The sequence below is a fragment of the Palaemon carinicauda genome, chromosome 37 (genome assembly GCF_036898095.1).
Source record: "Palaemon carinicauda isolate YSFRI2023 chromosome 37, ASM3689809v2, whole genome shotgun sequence".
In the NCBI taxonomy this organism is placed as follows: domain Eukaryota; kingdom Metazoa; phylum Arthropoda; class Malacostraca; order Decapoda; family Palaemonidae; genus Palaemon; species Palaemon carinicauda.
In genome coordinates this window covers 66983601-67003600 of record NC_090761.1, presented here as the reverse complement: position 1 = coordinate 67003600, position 20000 = coordinate 66983601, and the positions used below count along the sequence as shown (strand labels likewise).

The 20000-nt window shown below is 33.1% G+C and overlaps 1 protein-coding gene across 3 annotated transcripts in view; it reads right to left on the bottom strand.

Moving 5' to 3' along the window:
* The window catches only part of LOC137629750 (calcitonin gene-related peptide type 1 receptor-like), a 703766-nt gene that overhangs the window by 25722 nt on the left and 658044 nt on the right, over positions 1-20000 (bottom strand). For all 3 annotated transcript variants that reach the window (XM_068361349.1, XM_068361350.1, XM_068361351.1), the window contains 4 exons: positions 14856-15076; positions 7275-7431; positions 735-866; positions 8-49 (listed from right to left, as the gene is read on the bottom strand). In XM_068361349.1, coding sequence (XP_068217450.1) covers positions 8-49; positions 735-866; positions 7275-7431; positions 14856-15076 — 552 coding nt within the window. The remainder of the gene's footprint in view (positions 1-7; positions 50-734; positions 867-7274; positions 7432-14855; positions 15077-20000) is intronic.

The following is a 20000-nucleotide window of genomic DNA, read 5'->3' as shown; positions in this document are numbered from 1 at the left end:
ACTTTACCTCTCCATTGAAGAAGCAGAAGAGCAGAGACACACTGAGGCCCTGTGAAAACAAAGAAAAGTAAAGTGAGATTCACTGGCAATGGCTGCTGCCTGTCTCTCACAATCAGTCTTTACGAAATCCTTTCAACCAACACGTTTTCCCAGTTCCTTGTTTTAGGAATGATTATGAAGATATACAAACATAAGGCGTGTATTGATAGAACTTTGTGCTTTTTAAAAAAGGATATATTTAGGTAAAAACTTCAAATTTCAAACTTGTTTTTATGTTGAACAGATTTGCAAATTTTTTTTTAAATTGTTCATTAGTTATCTTGTAATTTACTTCACTTGACGATTTTTTCCTTGTTGGAGCCCTTGGCCTTATAGCAACCTGCTTTTCCAACTAAGGTTATAGCTTAGCTAGTAGTAGTAATAATAATAATAATAATAATAATAATAATAATAATCACGGAGGGATCAACAATCACGACAAGATGGCCTAATTTCAAGAAACTTTTAACAACCAAATAAATGTATCTAATGAAGTTGATCTCATTATATTGTATTACGAGCTTCACTAATAAGCCTGTATCTAAAAATAGGCTTAACATTAAACTTTAAAAACCTCTCCAGCTAACGTTGCTCTTCACAAGGCTCCCTATAATACATGAACATGAAACAAAACACCTATCCATGGATAGCATAACACTTCAACAGTTATCCATTGATAACAAAGCAATACTCACCTGGAAAGAAGCAGCAACGGCAGAGATGATGAGGTAAAATTCTTCACCGGGGGAGCCAGGAGATGGCCGGAAGGGGATCAGAATGTAGTGGAGTCCAAGCAATGGGATGAGGATTAATGTCGCTCGAACGGCCTGAAAGAGATCGGAGAACTTACTATTAGATTGAGCCAAATCTTCATAGAATCAGAGATTGCACAACTTACAATTAGATTAAGCCAAATCATTATAGAATCAAAGAGATAGGAGAACTTACAATTAGATTAAGCCAAATCTTTATAGAATCAGAGATAGGAGAACTTACTATTAGATTGAGCCAAATCATTATTGAATCAAAGAGATTGGAGAACTTCCTATTAGATTGAGCCAAATATTCATAGAATCAGAGATTGGAGAACTTACAATTATATTGAGCCAAATCTTTATAGAATCAAAGAGATAGGAGAACTTACTATTAGACTGCGCCAAATCTTTATAAGTCAAAGAGATTTGAGAACTTACTATTAGATTAAGCCAAATCTTTATTGAATCAGAGATAGGAGAACTTACTATAAGATTGAGCCAAATCTTCATAGAATTAGAGATTGGAGAACTTACTATTAGATTGAGCCAAATCTTTATAGAATCAAAGAGATAGGAGAATTTACTATTAGACTGCACCAAATCTTTATAAGTCAAAGAGACTTGAGAACTTACTATTAGATTGCGCCAAGTCCTTAAAGAATCCAAAAGATTGGAGAACTTACTATTAGATTGAGCCAAATCTTTATAGAATCAAAGAGATTGGAAAACTTACTATTAGATTGAGCCAAATCTTTATAGAATCAAAGAGATTGGAGAACTTACTATTAGATTAAGCCAAATCTTCATAGAATCAAAGAGATTGGAGAACTTAATATAAGATTGAGCCAAATCTTTATAGAATCAAAGAGATTGGAGAACTTAATATAAGATTGAGCCAAATCTTTATAGAATCAAAGAGATTGGAGAACTTACTATTAGATTAAGCCAAATCTTCATAGAATCAAAGAGATTGGAGAACTTAATATAAGATTGAGCCAAATCTTTATAGAATCAAAGAGACTGGAGAACTTAATATAAGATTGAGCCAAATCTTTATAGAATCAAAGAGATTGGAGAACCTACTATTAGATTAAGCCCAAATCTTCATAGAATCAAAGAGATTGGAGAACTTAATATAAGATTGAGCCAAATCTTTATAGAATCAAAGAGATTGGAGAACTTACTATTAAATTAAGCCAAATCTTCATAGAATCAAAGAAGATTGGAGAACCTAATATAAGATTGAGGCAAATCTTCATAGAATCAAAGAGATTGGAGAACTTAATATAAGATTGAAGCAAATCTTTATAGAATCAAAGAGATTGGAGAACTTACTATTAGATTAAGCCAAATCTTCATAGAATCAAAGAGATTGGAGAACTTACTATTAAATTAAGCCAAATCTTCATAGAATCAAAGAGATTGGAGAACTTAATATAAGATTGAGCCAAATCTTTATAGAATCAAAGAGATTGGAGAACTTAATATAAGATTGAGCCAAATCTTTATAGAATCAAAGAGATTGGAGAACTTACTATTAGATTAAGCCAAATCTTCATAGAATCAAAGAGATTGGAGAACTTAATATAAGATTGAGCCAAATCTTTATAGAATCAAAGAGACTGGAGAACTTAATATAAGATTGAGCCAAATCTTTATAGAATCAAAGAGATTGGAGAACCTACTATTAGATTAAGCCCAAATCTTCATAGAATCAAAGAGATTGGAGAACTTAATATAAGATTGAGCCAAATCTTTATAGAATCAAAGAGATTGGAGAACTTACTATTAAATTAAGCCAAATCTTCATAGAATCAAAGAAGATTGGAGAACCTAATATAAGATTGAGGCAAATCTTCATAGAATCAAAGAGATTGGAGAACTTAATATAAGATTGAGGCAAATCTTTATAGAGTCAAAGAGATTGGAGAACTTACTATTAGATTAAGCCAAATCTTCATAGAATCAAAGAGATTGGAGAACTTAATATAAGATTGAGGCAAATCTTTACAGAATCAAAGAGATTGGAGAACTTACTATTAAATTAAACCAAATCTTCATATAATCAAAGAAGATTGGAGAACCTAATATAAGATTGAGGCAAATCTTCATAGAATCAAAGAGATTGGAGAACTTAATATAAGATTGAGGCAAATCTTTATAGAATCAAAGAGATTGGAGAACTTACTATTAGATTAAGCCAAATCTTCATAGAATCAAAGAGATTGGAGAACTTAATATAAGATTGAGCCAAATCTTTATAGAATCAAAGAGATTGGAGAACTTACTATTAAATTAAGCCAAATCTTCATAGAATCAAAGAAGAATGGAGAACCTAATATAAGATTGAGGCAAATCTTCATAGAATCAAAGAGATTGGAGAACTTAATATAAGATTGAGGCAAATCTTTATAGAATCAAAGAGATTGGAGAACTTACTATTAGATTAAGCCAAATCTTCATAGAATCAAAGAGATTGGAGAACTTAATATAAGATTGAGGCAAATCTTTACAGAATCAAAAAGATTGGAGAACTTACTATTAGATTAAGGCAGACCTTCATAGAATCAAAGAAGATTGGAGAACCTAATATAAGATTGAGGCAAATCTTCATAGAATCAAAGAGATTGGAGAACTTAATATAAGATTGAGGCAAATCTTTATAGAATCAAAGAGATTGGAGAACTTACTATTAGATTAAGCCAAATCTTCATAGAATCAAAGAGATTGGAGAACTTAATATAAGATTGAGGCAAATCTTTACAGAATCAAAGAGATTGGAGAACTTACTATTAAATTAAGCCAAATCTTCATAGAATCAAAGAAGAATGGAGAACCTAATATAAGATTGAGGCAAATCTTCATAGAATCAAAGAGATTGGAGAACTTAATATAAGATTGAGGCAAATCTTTATAGAATCAAAGAGATTGGAGAACTTACTATTAGATTAAGCCAAATCTTCATAGAATCAAAGAGATTGGAGAACTTAATATAAGATTGAGGCAAATCTTTACAGAATCAAAGAGATTGGAGAACTTACTATTAAATTAAGCCAAATCTTCATAGAATCAAAGAAGATTGGAGAACCTAATATAAGATTGAGGCAAATCTTCATAGAATCAAAGAGATTGGAGAACTTAATATAAGATTGAGGCAAATCTTTATAGAATCAAAGAGATTGGAGAACCTACTATTAGATTAAGCCCAAATCTTCATAGAATCAAAGAGATTGGAGAACTTAATATAAGATTGAGCCAAATCTTTATAGAATCAAAGAGATTGGAGAACTTACTATTAAATTAAGCCAAATCTTCATAGAATCAAAGAAGAATGGAGAACCTAATATAAGATTGAGGCAAATCTTCATAGAATCAAAGAGATTGGAGAACTTAATATAAGATTGAGGCAAATCTTTATAGAATCAAAGAGATTGGAGAACTTACTATTAGATTAAGCCAAATCTTCATAGAATCAAAGAGATTGGAGAACTTAATATAAGATTGAGGCAAATCTTTACAGAATCAAAAAGATTGGAGAACTTACTATTAGATTAAGGCAGACCTTCATAGAATCAAAGAGATTGGAGAACTTAATATAAGACTGAGCCAAATCTTTATAGAATCAAAAAGACTGAAGAATTTATTAGATTCACCCAAACCTTGATTCTATAACAAATTGGAAATATAAACCCGTAAGTGTTAAAGTGTTTGGTTCTCTTCTTATCTTTCATGTTGTTTGAAGTGCATTATAGAAACGATCAACCATCCCAAATTCCAAATTAGATTTTAAAGATTATTAAGGAAGATTAAGTATCAATTATGATTCCAACACCAGTGTATGGGTCTTGGAAGGGATATTTGAATTCACTTCATGGTTCACAGAGAAAAAAAAATACAATAAGGCAGATTCAAAAGTAGATTTGTCAATAGCCATACAATGTTGAAAACACATCATTCCGTTGTTCTTCATATGTACAGTTACCAGTTTCAATATGCTTCCTACATAATGTACAAGGATTGAATTCATGTCTCATAAACAGATACAGATACTTTCTAGTGTATGAGAAGGTTACAAACTATATTTACTAATTAGTGAACACGGACAAGGAATCAGGTCCCAGTGATCAAAATTGGTTGTCTTGTTAAATTATATATTTTTTCTTCCTGACGTGTTTCTGTTCGATGATTTCATAAGTTGAAAATTTAAACTGATCTCAAATCACAATATTTAGGGAATAGTAATTTTGAATGAAATATTTCATTGGTACATTATTTAATGTACAATAAATGATATTTTAAGTTTCTAACTGTTCGGTATTTGTTAAAACTCAAATAGCTTTCAAATGTAATAAAACTCCTCATGTTATTTAAATGGTATTGCTTATGACACTTCTTACCATAGTAGAAATAAATATTAGACTGTGACATCCAAAATATACCAGTAAAATACTACAATAGAATGTTTAAAATCAAGTGCCATAACAGGCGGTTTACGTCAAGGTCGTTTTAGTTGCCTAACTCAGACTTGCACTAAAATGTTAGCTTGTCAGATTGGGATTGCCTACTGCCATTGAGGATTCTTTCACGACAAAACGTAAAACTTTTTTTATGACCTAGGAGCCTCTCCATATGTCGATCGTTCAAAAGATTACAGGGCAATATAGCGTATCAGATTATTACACAGTAGAGTCCAGTACAAAATAATGTCAGTGCTAAGACACCGTGAAACACCAGTTTTTAGTACTCTTCACTCTTAGAAAAAGCCGTAATATTAATCGGAAATTCTCCGTAAAAATATACTGTTTTCAGTCGTATTTCAGTAAAATACAGGCGACCGTAATTTTACCTTTCTTTGTTATTATCCTTAACGGGTTGGTGCCGTAATATCACTCTCTTACGTCAATATATCCGTTTTTAAAACGGTAAAAATCCTGGAATAAATGTTGCCAGACATTTACCGTTTTTTAATGCAAATTTCTAAGTGTTGATAAAAAGAAGCACAAAACTATAGTAGCCTTTTTATATATTTTCAACCTTAGAGTACGGATAATCGCATTCTACGTGTAGTGTATGGTTAACAGAAAATGCTGCAACATAAGGCAAGCAGGGAGTAAATTTGAACCTAGGTACAATTCCTGACATGAAATACGACCTATCCACTCGGAAGAGAGTACCCCCCATTCGCTTGAAAAAGCCATGACGCAATTCTCAGAAGCAATTAAACCATCGCCAAGTCTCACCGCCCATTTCCTTTGATGTGGAAGCGCTGTCCCTCTAAGAGCCCCTTGGATATAACCACCTATGTGACTGATAGGATGATGGATATGGTGGGCATGTTGATATAAGTGAAGAAGGGGGATGGGGGGGGGGAATATCTATAACGTTTGCAACGCTTCCACAAGGCTAAAATCATTGTCAGATCATTGCTCAAACAGCATATATAACGTTTAAATGGTTCCAGAAGGCTAAAACACTGCAAGATCTTTGCCCAGACAATTTCAATAATTCTAATAATGATAATTACGACTACGACGACAATAATTTTGATAAATTTATCAATTAGAATAATTTAGATGATAGGTTAAATCACGGATTCTCATTGGCCTTTTTCCATTTGAGGATGTCAAAAACATTTTGGTTCAGACATCACATTTCTAGCAAAGTTATGGGTTCCTTGGGGGAAGCGTCTAAGGAAAATAAACAGGAAGCTTCGGGAGGCTAAACTGATCATGTTTTTGGAAGAGTAAATTGTTAAGTTCTAGCATCTACTCGAGTAGACAGGTTTACTACCTTCCATATACAGGCAAATACACACATACATACATACATATACAGTACATACATACATACATACACACACATGTATATATATATATATATATATATATATATATATATATATATATATATATATATATATATATAAAGTATGTACGCATATATGAGTTTATTTACATACAGAAAATATGAAATAAATATTTATGTTGATTGACTTCTTGTTACAAGTTTAATTAAATGACTATTTGATAAAAATATTCAATTGAAGACTGGTGAAAATATTCGTCAATTAAGCTTTTTTGGATGTCTCGTGTATACGTGGTTCAATATTTAAAGGCAAATACGCAAACATCCTTACGCAAATAATTAATAAATATAAAAATGTTCATCAATGTGTAAGCTTTGGTGTAATTCTTGTTATTATGCAAGTTGTTTACCCTGGGTTCGAATCTCTGAATCTATATGGAAGGCGCTTAACAGGAACAATTGTTGCTCTAGGCCTCCTAGTTTTTAAAATATATATTATGAATAAAACATTTATATTATTTATCTTCATAACAAATTTGATAAACCGTCAGAAATTAAGACCTTTCATAATATTCATCCTATTCCCACTAAAACCAAAAATATGTAAATACGAAAATACAATTCTAATCAAATGAATTCTTGGATGGAACAATTTTCGGAATCTCCTTCACTGACCTTCCTGGTTGAGTGTGTGTCGGGGGTAGTGTGAACGGCTCTCAGTTTAGTGACCAGGACTCTGACGATGTTGATGAGGAAGAAGAGGTTGAGCAGCATAGACCAGACCACTGGAATGCTGAGGATGTAGTTGTACTTGCTGTCTTCCATCCAACAGCTGGAAATAAGAATACGTATAAAAATGATAAAATGGTAATACATTGGAAAAGAAGAGATTTCCATACAGCTTTCTACAGCGATCAAAGTGATTAAATAACCGAAGAGTAAATTCAATTATTAACAGATTTAAAATGGCACTTTCGCTTGAGAGTATAATAAATACAATGGATACTACTGCATTTCATAAATGAACTTAAGGAAAAAGCATAAAACATATATGTATAAATCATACATATCTCTAACCATTCAACCTTTTCAAGGTTCATCTAATCATTATAAACTCGGAGGTTACGCTAATGAGCTAAATAAATAAAATTCTTTCAATGACACCATTTACAATACAATTTTCATTATCATTATTTTTATTATCATTAAATGCTAAGTTACAACCCTAGTTGGAAAAGCAGGATGCTATAAGCCCAGGGGCCCCAACAGGGAAAATAGCCCAGTGAGGAAAGGCAATAAGGAAAAATAAAATATTCTAATAGTAACAACATTAAAATAAATATTTCCTACATAAACTATAAAAACTTTAACAAAACAAGAGGAAGAGAAACTAGATAGAACAGTGCTGCAGTATGCTGAAGCAAATACCCCTTTCTGAAATAACTCCAGCTAATTATACAAAATATTAGATTTTCCTTTATTCATTTATTCCACACTCCTATGCCATATTTCAACACTTTTAATACGTTTTGAAGAAGAAATACTATAATACCTAGGAAACACGTTACTGAATTTACGATAGAAGCTAACGTTACAGCACAGGTAAGGGTGTTCAACACACCTAGTGTTAACCAAGTTTATTATTTATGGGACTTCATCTATGATTCAGCATACAGATTACTCATATGGAAAGGCCAGTGTTGCTCTTCTCTTTGGCACCCTTCTCTAACAGGGAATGACTAAACACACACACACACACACACTATATATATATATATATATATATATATATATATATATATATATATATATATATATATACACATATATATAACAGCAAATGTAGCCCTTTAAATCCATTGCATAACAAAGGATGACAAGACTGGAGTTTGGCCAGTTTTCATCATCACGCTGGCCAATGGTAATGGTGGGAGATTCTCGTCTGATCGCTCACAGCAAACCAACATAGTATGGTTGGCCTTGACTGGTAGAGCTGTGCTGATCATGGGGATACACAAACCCTTTCACCACGTTAAAGGTATCTCCCCTCAAAAAGGGTTATATATATATATATATATATATATATATATATATATATATATATATATATATATATATATATATATATACACTATTACTCATATATGCTGAAAATCCAGTCGAATAATACTGAATAAGCCAAATGAAGACTTATTTGTCACTTCAATGGAATTCTTAACTATTACTTTCGCTCACCAGACAAAACCTGTTAATTACAATTCCAAAGAAATTCTCTCCATTTTAACTTTTGCAGCTTCGCGAAGTCAGAAGATTGGTGGTTTCATGACGAACACTTTTTTTTTCTATCTTACAATATGTCTTTGTGTTTTTCAAAAGCTTTTGTTTATTCCTTTTCTTATTTATCGAAATATTTTTCGCACGCTATCTCTTCTTTTTTTAAAGCTACTCTCTTTGTTTGTAGTTCTTATAAGCATTTATTTCACAAACAGATTTCTAGTTATAATTTTTACAATAAAGCATATGTTAATGATTTTGATAAGAAATATACATAGGTCATACTTTAAAAAAAAAAAAAAATTTAAATGATTAATCGTAAATTTTCAATTCAATAGTTCTCCATTCATCATCTACTTCGTTCTTCATAGTCCTCAGCCATTTAGGCCTGGGTCTTCCAATTATTATTAGGCAGAATTTAAATAGAAAAATCAATTGTGTGAAGGTGAAAATAAAATACGAAGTTTTTTTTTAGAGTAAGCATAACGATATTCCAATTCTTTTTTTTTTCCGGCATTTCCTACTCAAATGTTTATGAACCACAATTCAAGAATTTGCTGTAAAGAACGGTAAATGCCAGGCAACATTTATTCCAAGAATTTTATCGTCTTAAAAACGGATATATTGACGTTAAGGAGTGATATTACGGTCACCAACCTGTAAAAGATAATAACAAAGTAGAGTAAAATTACGGTCGCCTGTATATTACTGAAATACGACTGAGAATAGTATATTTTTACGGAGAATTTCCAACTAAAATAACTTTTTTTTTTTCTTTACGGTGTATCTTTACGGTGTCTGGGTCCAGTCCTAGTTTGCACCACAGTGGGGGAGGGGACTGTGGTGCCCAACCACAGCAGTAGCCTCCCAAGTAAACAGCTTAAACTCACGGTCCCGGGCTGGGATCGATCTGCTGACATACGAATGCTAAGCGAACACGTTACCACTGTACTAGCCATCTTACGGATGGAAGCAGCTGTAATCACATACGAAGTACGGAACGAAGTACGTGGAAAAAAGTACCATATCTTAAAGCCGAGATAATTTTCCAAATATATAATTACTAAAAAGGCAATGTTGTTTCCTTTGGGCTCAGCTTAACTTTTCAGGCCTGGCTTACATAAGGCTATATACTCCATTTTCTGTTCATCTTTTCCTTAATGAAAGATAAAAAATAAAAAAAAAAAAACCATCGGTGTGAAGATGAACTTTACCTTTTCCGAGGAAAAGGTCGGAAAGTAGAGGGTCTCCTGTCAAGGAATAGAAAAGGATGTCACTGAACTGAAAGTTAAAATTATATTTTTGTATTTCCTTGAGGGGTGGCTTCTTTCTTGCTAACAACCTTTGCTCTATTTTTATGAGGATTCATTTGTGATTCCCAGAAATCCACCAAAATATGTATAAAACATCCACGACCTATTCATAAACACCCTCTACAAAAGGCTCTTGTACTGTATCAAGAAATGACTCTAGAAGAGAGCGAAGCGTTGGCTGGGTTTTGTGAAAGAAGAAGATTCAGAACAGCTATCCATTATTGTCCATGGTACACAAGAGTGTATTCAAAATAAAGAAATAGAGGTCTGTATTACACACAGTGTAGTGATATCGTATTACTCCTGATGCGTCAGTGAATAAAGATGGATGATTTTGTATAAGTTCTCTGCACGAAAGGGTGAATTTGTATTGGTTTTGTGTTGTTTTTACAAACAGATGCATTTTCACCCCACAGGAGAGGGTAGCTCTAGAAAGGTAAAGCTCAACAGCCTAGCCCCTCTTGATTATCAAAGTCTACTGAAATGCTCTTAATAAACTGTGTTTTGGTATCCATTCATTATGATCAGTGGCAGTAAAATAGGTACGAACACCTGGGCCCCACAATTCCATATATTTTATATAGTATATTGTATTTAATACATACATATATATATATATATATATATATATATATATATATAATATATATATATATATAATATATAGTATATATTGTATATGAGAGAGAGAGAGAGAGAGAGAGAGAGAGAGAGAGAGAGAGAGATTACATTTTAAACTTTTTACCGCTTTACTGGACGTTGGGCCTCTAGCTACTATCCTTCCGGTTCTCAGCAGTTCTTTGTTAAAGAAGTTTGCAGCCCAATGACTTTATGCATCCTACTTATGACTCGTTACAGTCGACTAATAACCAGATACACATTCAACTGCACAGATCAACAGAAGCACAACGAGATTTTAACGGAAAATGAAGGTGGTCTTTCTCCAAACAAAGAGATAGACTCAGAAGGACTATTCTCTTCCAACGAGAAAATACCACCATGTGGTAACGTCCCTGACTGTTGAATACTAGATTGGGGTTAGAGTCCCGCTCAAACTCGTTAGTTCGTCCTGCTGAGTCATCAGCAGCCATTGCCTGGCCCTCCTTAATCCTAGCTTGGATGGAGAGGGGGCTTGGGCACTGATCATATGTATATATATGGTCAGTCTCTGGGGCATTGGCCAGCTTGATAGAGCAACGTCATTGTCCCTTGTCTCAGCCATTCACGAGCGGCCTTTAAACCTTTAAATGAGTCACGCCCGACTCTTACAGAGGTGGCATAAAAAAATACGATTTAACAAATAAAAAAGAAATATTTAGTAACATATGGTAGAAAAAAATAGCTAAGAAATAACAGAGTAACACTTCCGAGGAATGACGTCACTCAATGTAAGAGCTTTTCGTACTTTTACGAAGATATTTACCTCGATTTTTCTTCGTCCGGAGGAACTGATATTTTGGCAACCATTTTTTTCTGGGTAATATGGTGGCTTGAGCTCATATTTAACACTCGGTTTCTTTTAAAATTACGCAAATAAGAACGTAATATGTTGCTAATTGAATGAAATAGAACTTCAATTTAAGCGTCATTAACAACGGATCCCATAACGCTGATGCCTTCAGTCTTAAATTACATGAAATCCCCCCCCCCCCCCCGAATATCATTCTCACACTAACGAGCTAAAACCTGAGTATCATCGTTATATACACTTTTTTTTTCTCCTCAGTTCTTTGCCTCATATGTTTCCTCTTGGGATTATCCAAGCTCGTATTTCAACCGGGGAAACTACTCAGCTCTAAAATATGTCGCAGAAGTAACCCTAAAATTACGAAAAGAAGTGTCTTGCCTTTTATTCTTATCTTCTATATAAAGAAAATTTTGAGTATGGATTGCTTTTCAATTTCGTTTTTAATAGGAAATTTTTATTTGACTGAAATTCTAAATGAAATTTTTTTTCTGTGTGATCACTAAGCGAAATTTTATATCTTCAATCTTCTCTAAAACGTTTAAATTTGATTAATGATAAAATTGATTCCAATTGAATATATGTTAGGCCATAAATTTTAAGATTTACATACAAAATGAAGATATATATATATATATATATATATATATAATAGTATGTATGTATACTCATTTTCATTTTGTATGTAAATCTTGAAGTTTTTGGAAGTTTATGGTCTAACATATTTTCTAATGGAATAAAAAAAAATTCATTAACCATATAAATAAATAAATGAATATATATATATATATATATATATATATATATCCCCAGAAGGCTTACATTCCATTCTATATGTCTGTCTGTTTTCCCCTTGTGGTCACTCATGGGAGTACTGACCTGCCATTTTTTAATAGAGTACTGAACCGGAAGATGACTTTAAAAGCCGACTCACCATAATCACTGTGCTGGTTTCCCCCGAGCCAGACCGATGTTTTCCCTTACAAAGAGCCAAGTACCAAATTTGTTCTCAATGATGACCAAAGTTAGACTCTTACTCAAGAAGGAATGTTGTTAATTGTTTTTATATAACTATAATATCAGTTACACTATGAAGGGCTACGACGTTGAACAGCAAGATGGAGAGGAAGCGAGACTGAAGGTAAAATAAACAGGCTAAAATGTTGGTGACCTAATGTTGAAAAGACCCTTTAATAAAATTATTGCAGTGCATCAAAATATTGCTATGAGCCAAAGGACTTTATAAACGCAAAATCACCAGGATGCATAATCTTATAGCGCATGCGCGTAATGTTTACATGCAAAATTCATACAACTAACCTTAAACTTTTAAACTTCTATTGAACGATATACAACAGGGATTTTGAAATGATTAAAATTATGAAATTGCTAAAAAAGATATATTAAATACATTCGATAACTAACTGCGTATTGAGAACCTAATAATAGCTCAGCTAATCATATGAAATATATTCACATGAAACTTTTGATTCTTAGAACCAATTTGATTACCTCGCTACACGCGTATAAACCAGTAGTCTTTACGTAAAATTGATCATTTTCCCCTATGAGATTTTCATATGACTACTCTAACATGGGTATAAGAGAAAAGGAGTATTTTCTTATCAACACATAGTTACCACCAACTCCCATAACACTCCAACGTAATTACTGTTTATTGGAATAAATTTCAAACTTTTTACTAACCTCCTGAAGGCCAACTTTTTTTTTTTTTTTTTTTTTTTCGGGATCTGCCTGACCTTTTTCTATTACGGTGGCATCCTTATTCAATTGTAAATCGCATATTTTTCAGTTTGGCATTATTATAAAGTTGGATTATTTCCAACCTCATAAATCACCATCTAATATCAAAACTAGAGGGGCACTCAGTAGAGCGCAGACCTCCACCGCGGTAGATTATTTCTCGACCTTTTGCTCGACCGTGACCTTGACCTTTGACCTAGACCTTCCAAAATTTAACAATTTCCAGCTTTTTAACATAATGATTAGTCCCTGCAAGTTTCATTACTCTACGATTAAAATTGTAGTCAGGAAGCTGATCACAAACAAACACACACACACAAACAGGGGTTAAAACATAATCTCCTTCCAACTTCGTTGACGGAGATAACAAAGCAAGTACAGCTACGGGACGAAAGAACGCTGCAGACATGCGAAGAGCTGTAATATTACACGGCTTTTAATTACTAGTGTAATTGGTATTCAAGACCATCTCTTCAATAAGGGTTAAGGATTCCTTTCATCAATCTTGCAGTCCAACGTCTTTTTAATTTCCAACTTAATTAAAAGTACATATCTAGGGCTTTCCCAAGATTACAACTAGGTGTTGAATGATCCCCTCAGTTCCAGCAATGGGCCATAGTATCTGAATTACACAAATTCAATCCAATTCAAACTTCTCTTCAGAATAATCGTTGAACAATCACAAAATAAACCAAACCACATATCTGGTTTCCTGAATAATCTCGGTGATCTAAATTTCCTACATTTGTAGCCACGACCAAACTAGGATATATCTAAAGAATTTATGAATTTTAACAGCTCCTACAATATCGAAAGAAATGCTGCCCTTACCAAACGCTTACCGGTAAACTATTACATTTCATAAAGGGAAAACCAAAGAAAAAAAAAAGTGTGCTCGAGTCATCTTACTGTATCCTAAGTTCTTCGTCCGATCCTCTGACTTAACTCTGTGATCTAAATTTCCTGTTTGTAGCTACGACAAAACTAAGATATATTTAAGAAAATTCTAATTTTAACAGCTCCTAAAATATCGATAGAAATACAATACAGTACTTAACGCTTACGAGTAAACTATTACATCTAATAAAGAAAAAAATATTATTATTCCTTGCTAAGCTACAACATTAATTGGAAAAGCAGGATGCTATAAACCCAGGGGCTCCAACAGGGAAAATAGCTCAGTGAGGAAAGGAAACAGGGAACAAAATAAAATATTTCAATACAGTAACAGCATTAAAATAAATATTTCCTATATAAACTATAAAAACTTTAACAAAACAAGAGGAAGGGAAATAAGATATAACAGTGTACCCGAGTGTACCCCCAAGCAAGAGAACGCTACCCCAATACAGTGGAAGACCACGGTACAGAGGTTATGGCACTACCCAAGAATAGAAAACAATGATTTGATATCGGAGAAAAAAAAAGAAGTCTCCTTACTGTATCCTAAGTTTTTCGTCCGATCCTCTGACTCCACCGTAGATGATGGTCCAGAAGGCGGGGAATCCCCACCCCAACAGGTAGAACCACTTCATGATGCGATCCTCGGAGACAAAGGCCACGACCAGCAAGGTGTGCAGGTACAGACCCTCGCAGAACATCCAGAAGTAGTTGGACACCAGGAAGTAATGAAGGAACACGTGCAGCACTTGACATAATACCTGTATGAGAGAAAAAAAATGTTAGGATATTATCTTTATGATATACATAGATATGTGTACTCTCTCTCTCTCTCTCTCTCTCTCTCTCTCTCTCTCTCTCTCACACAAGTGAATAAAGTATGTATGTATGCGTACAGTGTATATGTATATGTATATATATATATATATATATATATAGACGTAGATTGACATATACAGTAGATGCATAGGTGAATGACGTGATACAAAGTTCGAGGCGTGTAATACGAAAACTGTAAAAATAAACGTAAGAATATAAAAGAAACATTAAAAATGACGAGTAAGGGAAGAGAGAGCAAAAATACTAGGCAAATATGTAAAGTAAAATAAAAATATAAAAAGCAAGAGGAAGAAAATAGGATTGAAAACGTAGATGAAGTATGGATGAAATTATTGGACCGGATAACCAAGAAACTGCAGTATCATAACGAGAGAATTTTGGTGTACAAGTAAAGAATCTGTAAGAATGAAGGTGAATGGTGCAACATACGTAATTGGGGTCGATGTGCTGTTAAGCGCGTTTTTTTTCTAGCCGTGAGAAGTGGATGTAAGGCCGTTGGAAGACCAGATGAATGTGGCAGTGACTGCCTTTTTGATTTTCCCTGGAGTGATACCCATTGAAGAAAAACGTATAATTGATTAAAAATTTATCCAAGTGTACAAATGGATGGATTAATATATGCAATTGGTTCAGGGTCAGGGAGGCCATTCAGAGCATAGGTGTATAGGTGACATTGAGAAAAAATTGTATGTAAACAGATAAGTAAACTCCATTGATTACATGAAGTCAGGTATAGAAGATATCAGTGAAAGGTGAAGGATAAAAGTATAAAATATGTATATGAGAAGTAAGGTGAGAAACAGGAAAAAATATAAAAATATCTATATAAGTACTATGGCGAGATAAAAATGCCCATAATGAATGGAAAAACAGACTAGATTGGCTGTTTCACCCTATAGGCTACTTCAGATGCAAAGAATGACAGGAGTGTTCTAATACTAAATAAAATTTATAAAAAAAAATCAAGCTATGACAGGTAAGGAAAAAATGCGGAATAAATCAACAGAAGACATGAACAATAAGAAAATAAATACTGAAACCAAGAACAAACGAAAGAAATGCAAATCACTGCTAATCTAAGAAAGTCCCACCTCAATAATCCTTTGCATTTTTTCTTATTGGGCATGTTGACGTGTTTAAAAGAGGTATGAATCAATTCCGAGCTCTTTCAAGCGCGCGTTTAAATGAATAATTTGTGAAATTATATCAATAGCAACTGGTTAGAACATCTTCAGTGACATTCACCAATAGGTTACCCAAAGAATGTTTTCACTCGTATACAGAAAAATCCTTTCACTGCATTTTTAAATATCTTCCTAGTGCACATACACACACAAAGGTGGACACAATTTCGTTGGTGGAAAAGTAACTGAAGCGTAAAACTTTCGCTTACCAAAGAATATGAAGTATGAAAAATAAAAAGGAAAAACGACACATTTGGAAAGGGTGAGGTAATGAACATTTAATGTGGAAGGGCGGGCTGATATACTGAACAAGAGTTACAGGTTATGAAAACGTTGGTGCATATTTGACTCTTGTCTTCATTTAAATTTACAAAAAAATATGGAATATGGATGAAAACAAGTGAGAGAGGGGACAGAGAAAGGGGAATGATAGAAGGGTATTGGAAGAGAGGGGTGTTGTAGGTGTTGAAAAACACCGAACTGTAAAAAAGATGTGTGGAATATTACACGAGAAAAATATGCATCTTGATAAAAAGGCGATTATGAACTGGTGCTTTTTGGAATTAATTCCATGAAAATGAAGTCGGGAAGTATCTCAGAAATATGAAAAAAATTTCCCTTGATGTATTTTGGAAGTATCCGAACGAAAAGTCAATTTCGGTAGGGAATTCATCACTTGTATACGACAGGGCAAAGGCTGAATGATTAATTTCATAGGGCAAGCCGTCTGGTATATTCATTACCCTTGGATAAATGAAGTCATTAAACTCAGTCATAAGGTTAGAAAAATACTGTTTTGTCGTAAATTAGGTAAATTTTATCGATTGGGTATATCATCAATCGTTATACTTTTAAAAGGGTACATTTTCTCCATTGGATACACACTGTACTTGGGCACATTTCATACACTAGGTGCTACGTGCTAGCCCAAATTCTCTCGGATTTTGTGCAGTTAGTATACTTCATAAATTAGATACATTAAGTACTTTTAATTAAAAACGACACAATCGGTGCACAGTTGAGAGCATACTGCACTTCCATACACTTAGTGACTGGATACATTTGCTACATTAGGTAAAATTTGTCCAGTGGTACATTCGGCACATAAAATGCAATTCATTCACTTGATTCTCAAGATAAATAAGGGAATATTTGTCACTTACATACATTTCGGCCATGAAAAACTGTGGTATCATGGAGGGAAAGCTACAGGCAATAATAAAAAAGATATGGATTTAAAATGGACAGCCTAAATACACACACACAGAAACACAGACACAAACACATATATGCTGTGTATATATATATATACATATATATATATATATATATATACATATATATATATATATATATATATATGCTGTATATATATATATATATATATATGTGTGTGTGTGTGTGTGTGTGTGTATTTTGTAATAGCCATAATAACCTCTAGCATCTTCACTTCCTCGCATCTAGTAGTGATACTAGCCACTACTAAGCCTGAATCTAAGGAGAATAAGTAAATGTTCAAGACTAGAACCCACCACGCACGATAAGTATCTACTGTATGTACTGACTACATGTACTTTTCATATGTATGTGTGTGTTTGTTTGTTTGTTTACCAACAACAAAAGGAAAATCTATTTCAAAGATGAAACAAGAAATACTCCGTGATTCATAAAGTATATTTTCACCTACTCTGCAGCTGACAGTCAGCCCAAAAATAAAAATGACTACGGAGCCTTTCAAGTCGGGAGACTTCCATCAGGCTAATGCGATCCGACGCCACAACGTCCTTCTAAAAGCCCTTTGATCTCCAGCTAGTGGCCAGGACCTCCGCTCAGGTATAGAGGTTTCAATGCTCTACCTCGGAGGATTTCTTCTGGACATGAAAGGCTGTTGTCTTTGATGGTTTGGAAAACTGGAAAAGTCTTGAAGCCTTTTCTTGTCTTGGAGGATTCTGGTATCTCGAGGAAATATGAACATGAAATGCGACATGTTTGGAATTTCTACACTTTTTTTTTTTTTTTTGAAGTATAAAGGAAAGTACATCGATGAGATGCTCTTGTTCAATTCCCAAAACAATAATAGCAATAATAAAGCTGAAAGTTGTCTTCTACTTCTTGTTTCAATCAGTGGCAGGACTTCTGCTTAATTTTAATTTTATACTTTCCAGCCAAACCAATGGCAAATTTGCCGTGCAAATGTCACTTGGCCCAAAGATAATCTATAATATTTATGGCCAGCGCTATTAAGATATGCTCAAATAATAGCGATTATGATTACTAGTAACATTTTCTGTAACATACATCTGATGTTATAGAATACAGGAAAAGTCCATCTCCTATAATACTGATTAAACTTTTCAACTATCGCAAAGTCTTGCCTCATAATTATCATTGAAATCTCAAAATTGCAGAGATTCTTTTTTTATGCTGAGCAGGTTGACATAAGTCTCTCTTCATAGTTTTTATAAGACAGATACATATTTCAACGTTGTTACTGATCTCAAGATATCTCATATTCATCATTAATTACTTCACATGTAGTTTATTTACTTCCTTGTTTCCTTTTTTCACGGAGATATTTTTTCCTGTTGTAGCCTTTGCACTTATGGCATCCTGTTTTTTTAACCAAGATTGTTGCTTAGCTAATAATACTACTACTACTACTAATAATAATAATGATACTGACAATGATAATGATGATGATAATAATAATAATAATAATAATAATAATAATAATAATAATAATAATTTATACAGATTATTATTTTACGAAGAGCCTTAAATCATTGAAAAATATAAATGACGAAGGCTAAGAATATATATTCCATTATAAATTTCATAAGCACTTTTCAATATACTTTATTCATTCCTAATTTAATGTTGTTACTGTTCTTAGAATATTTCATTTTGACTGTTTATTACTTCTCTTTTAGTTTTTTATTTCCTTGTTTCCTTTCCTTACTGGGTTATTTTTCCTTGTTGGAGCCCTTGGGTTTATAGCATCTTGCTTTTCCAATTAGGGTTATAGCTTAACTTGTAATAATGATAATAATAATAATAATAATAATAATAATAATAATAATAATTTTGTCTGTCTGTCTACCTATCTATTTTACAGGATATACCGTCCTTGCAAAAACTTGAATATGATTATTTAAAAACCTATTTTCAGAACGACAAGTTTGTGCGCTGTAAATTCTGTAATACCAAACAGCGACTCTATGCCCCCTGTCTTGTATACTAAATATTGAGTCGTATTTTAAACAACAGGCATAAAAGGATAAACAAACATCCTCGTTGGGAGGATAAGGGTAAACATGTGGTTAATGCAAGCGTGCCCTAAAAACCTACATTTTTGGCCTTTTTGTTATTTATGTAACATTTGCCACTTTGAAATGATTAGCAAATTTTTCTATTTAACCCCCCACCCCCTTTTTCAAAATGACAGGCTTAATGACTATAAAATCAGCAATAGATGATAATGCAAGCGTGCCCTAAAAACCTATTTTTTTTTTCTAAATTTATGTAACATTTACCACTAAAAAGGATCAGCAAATTTTGCTATTGACCCCTATTTATTTTTTCAAGATGACAGACTTAATAATTTCAAAATCAGCAACAGACTTTCTAGTAATCAATGCTGTTTGATTAAATCACTAAATTT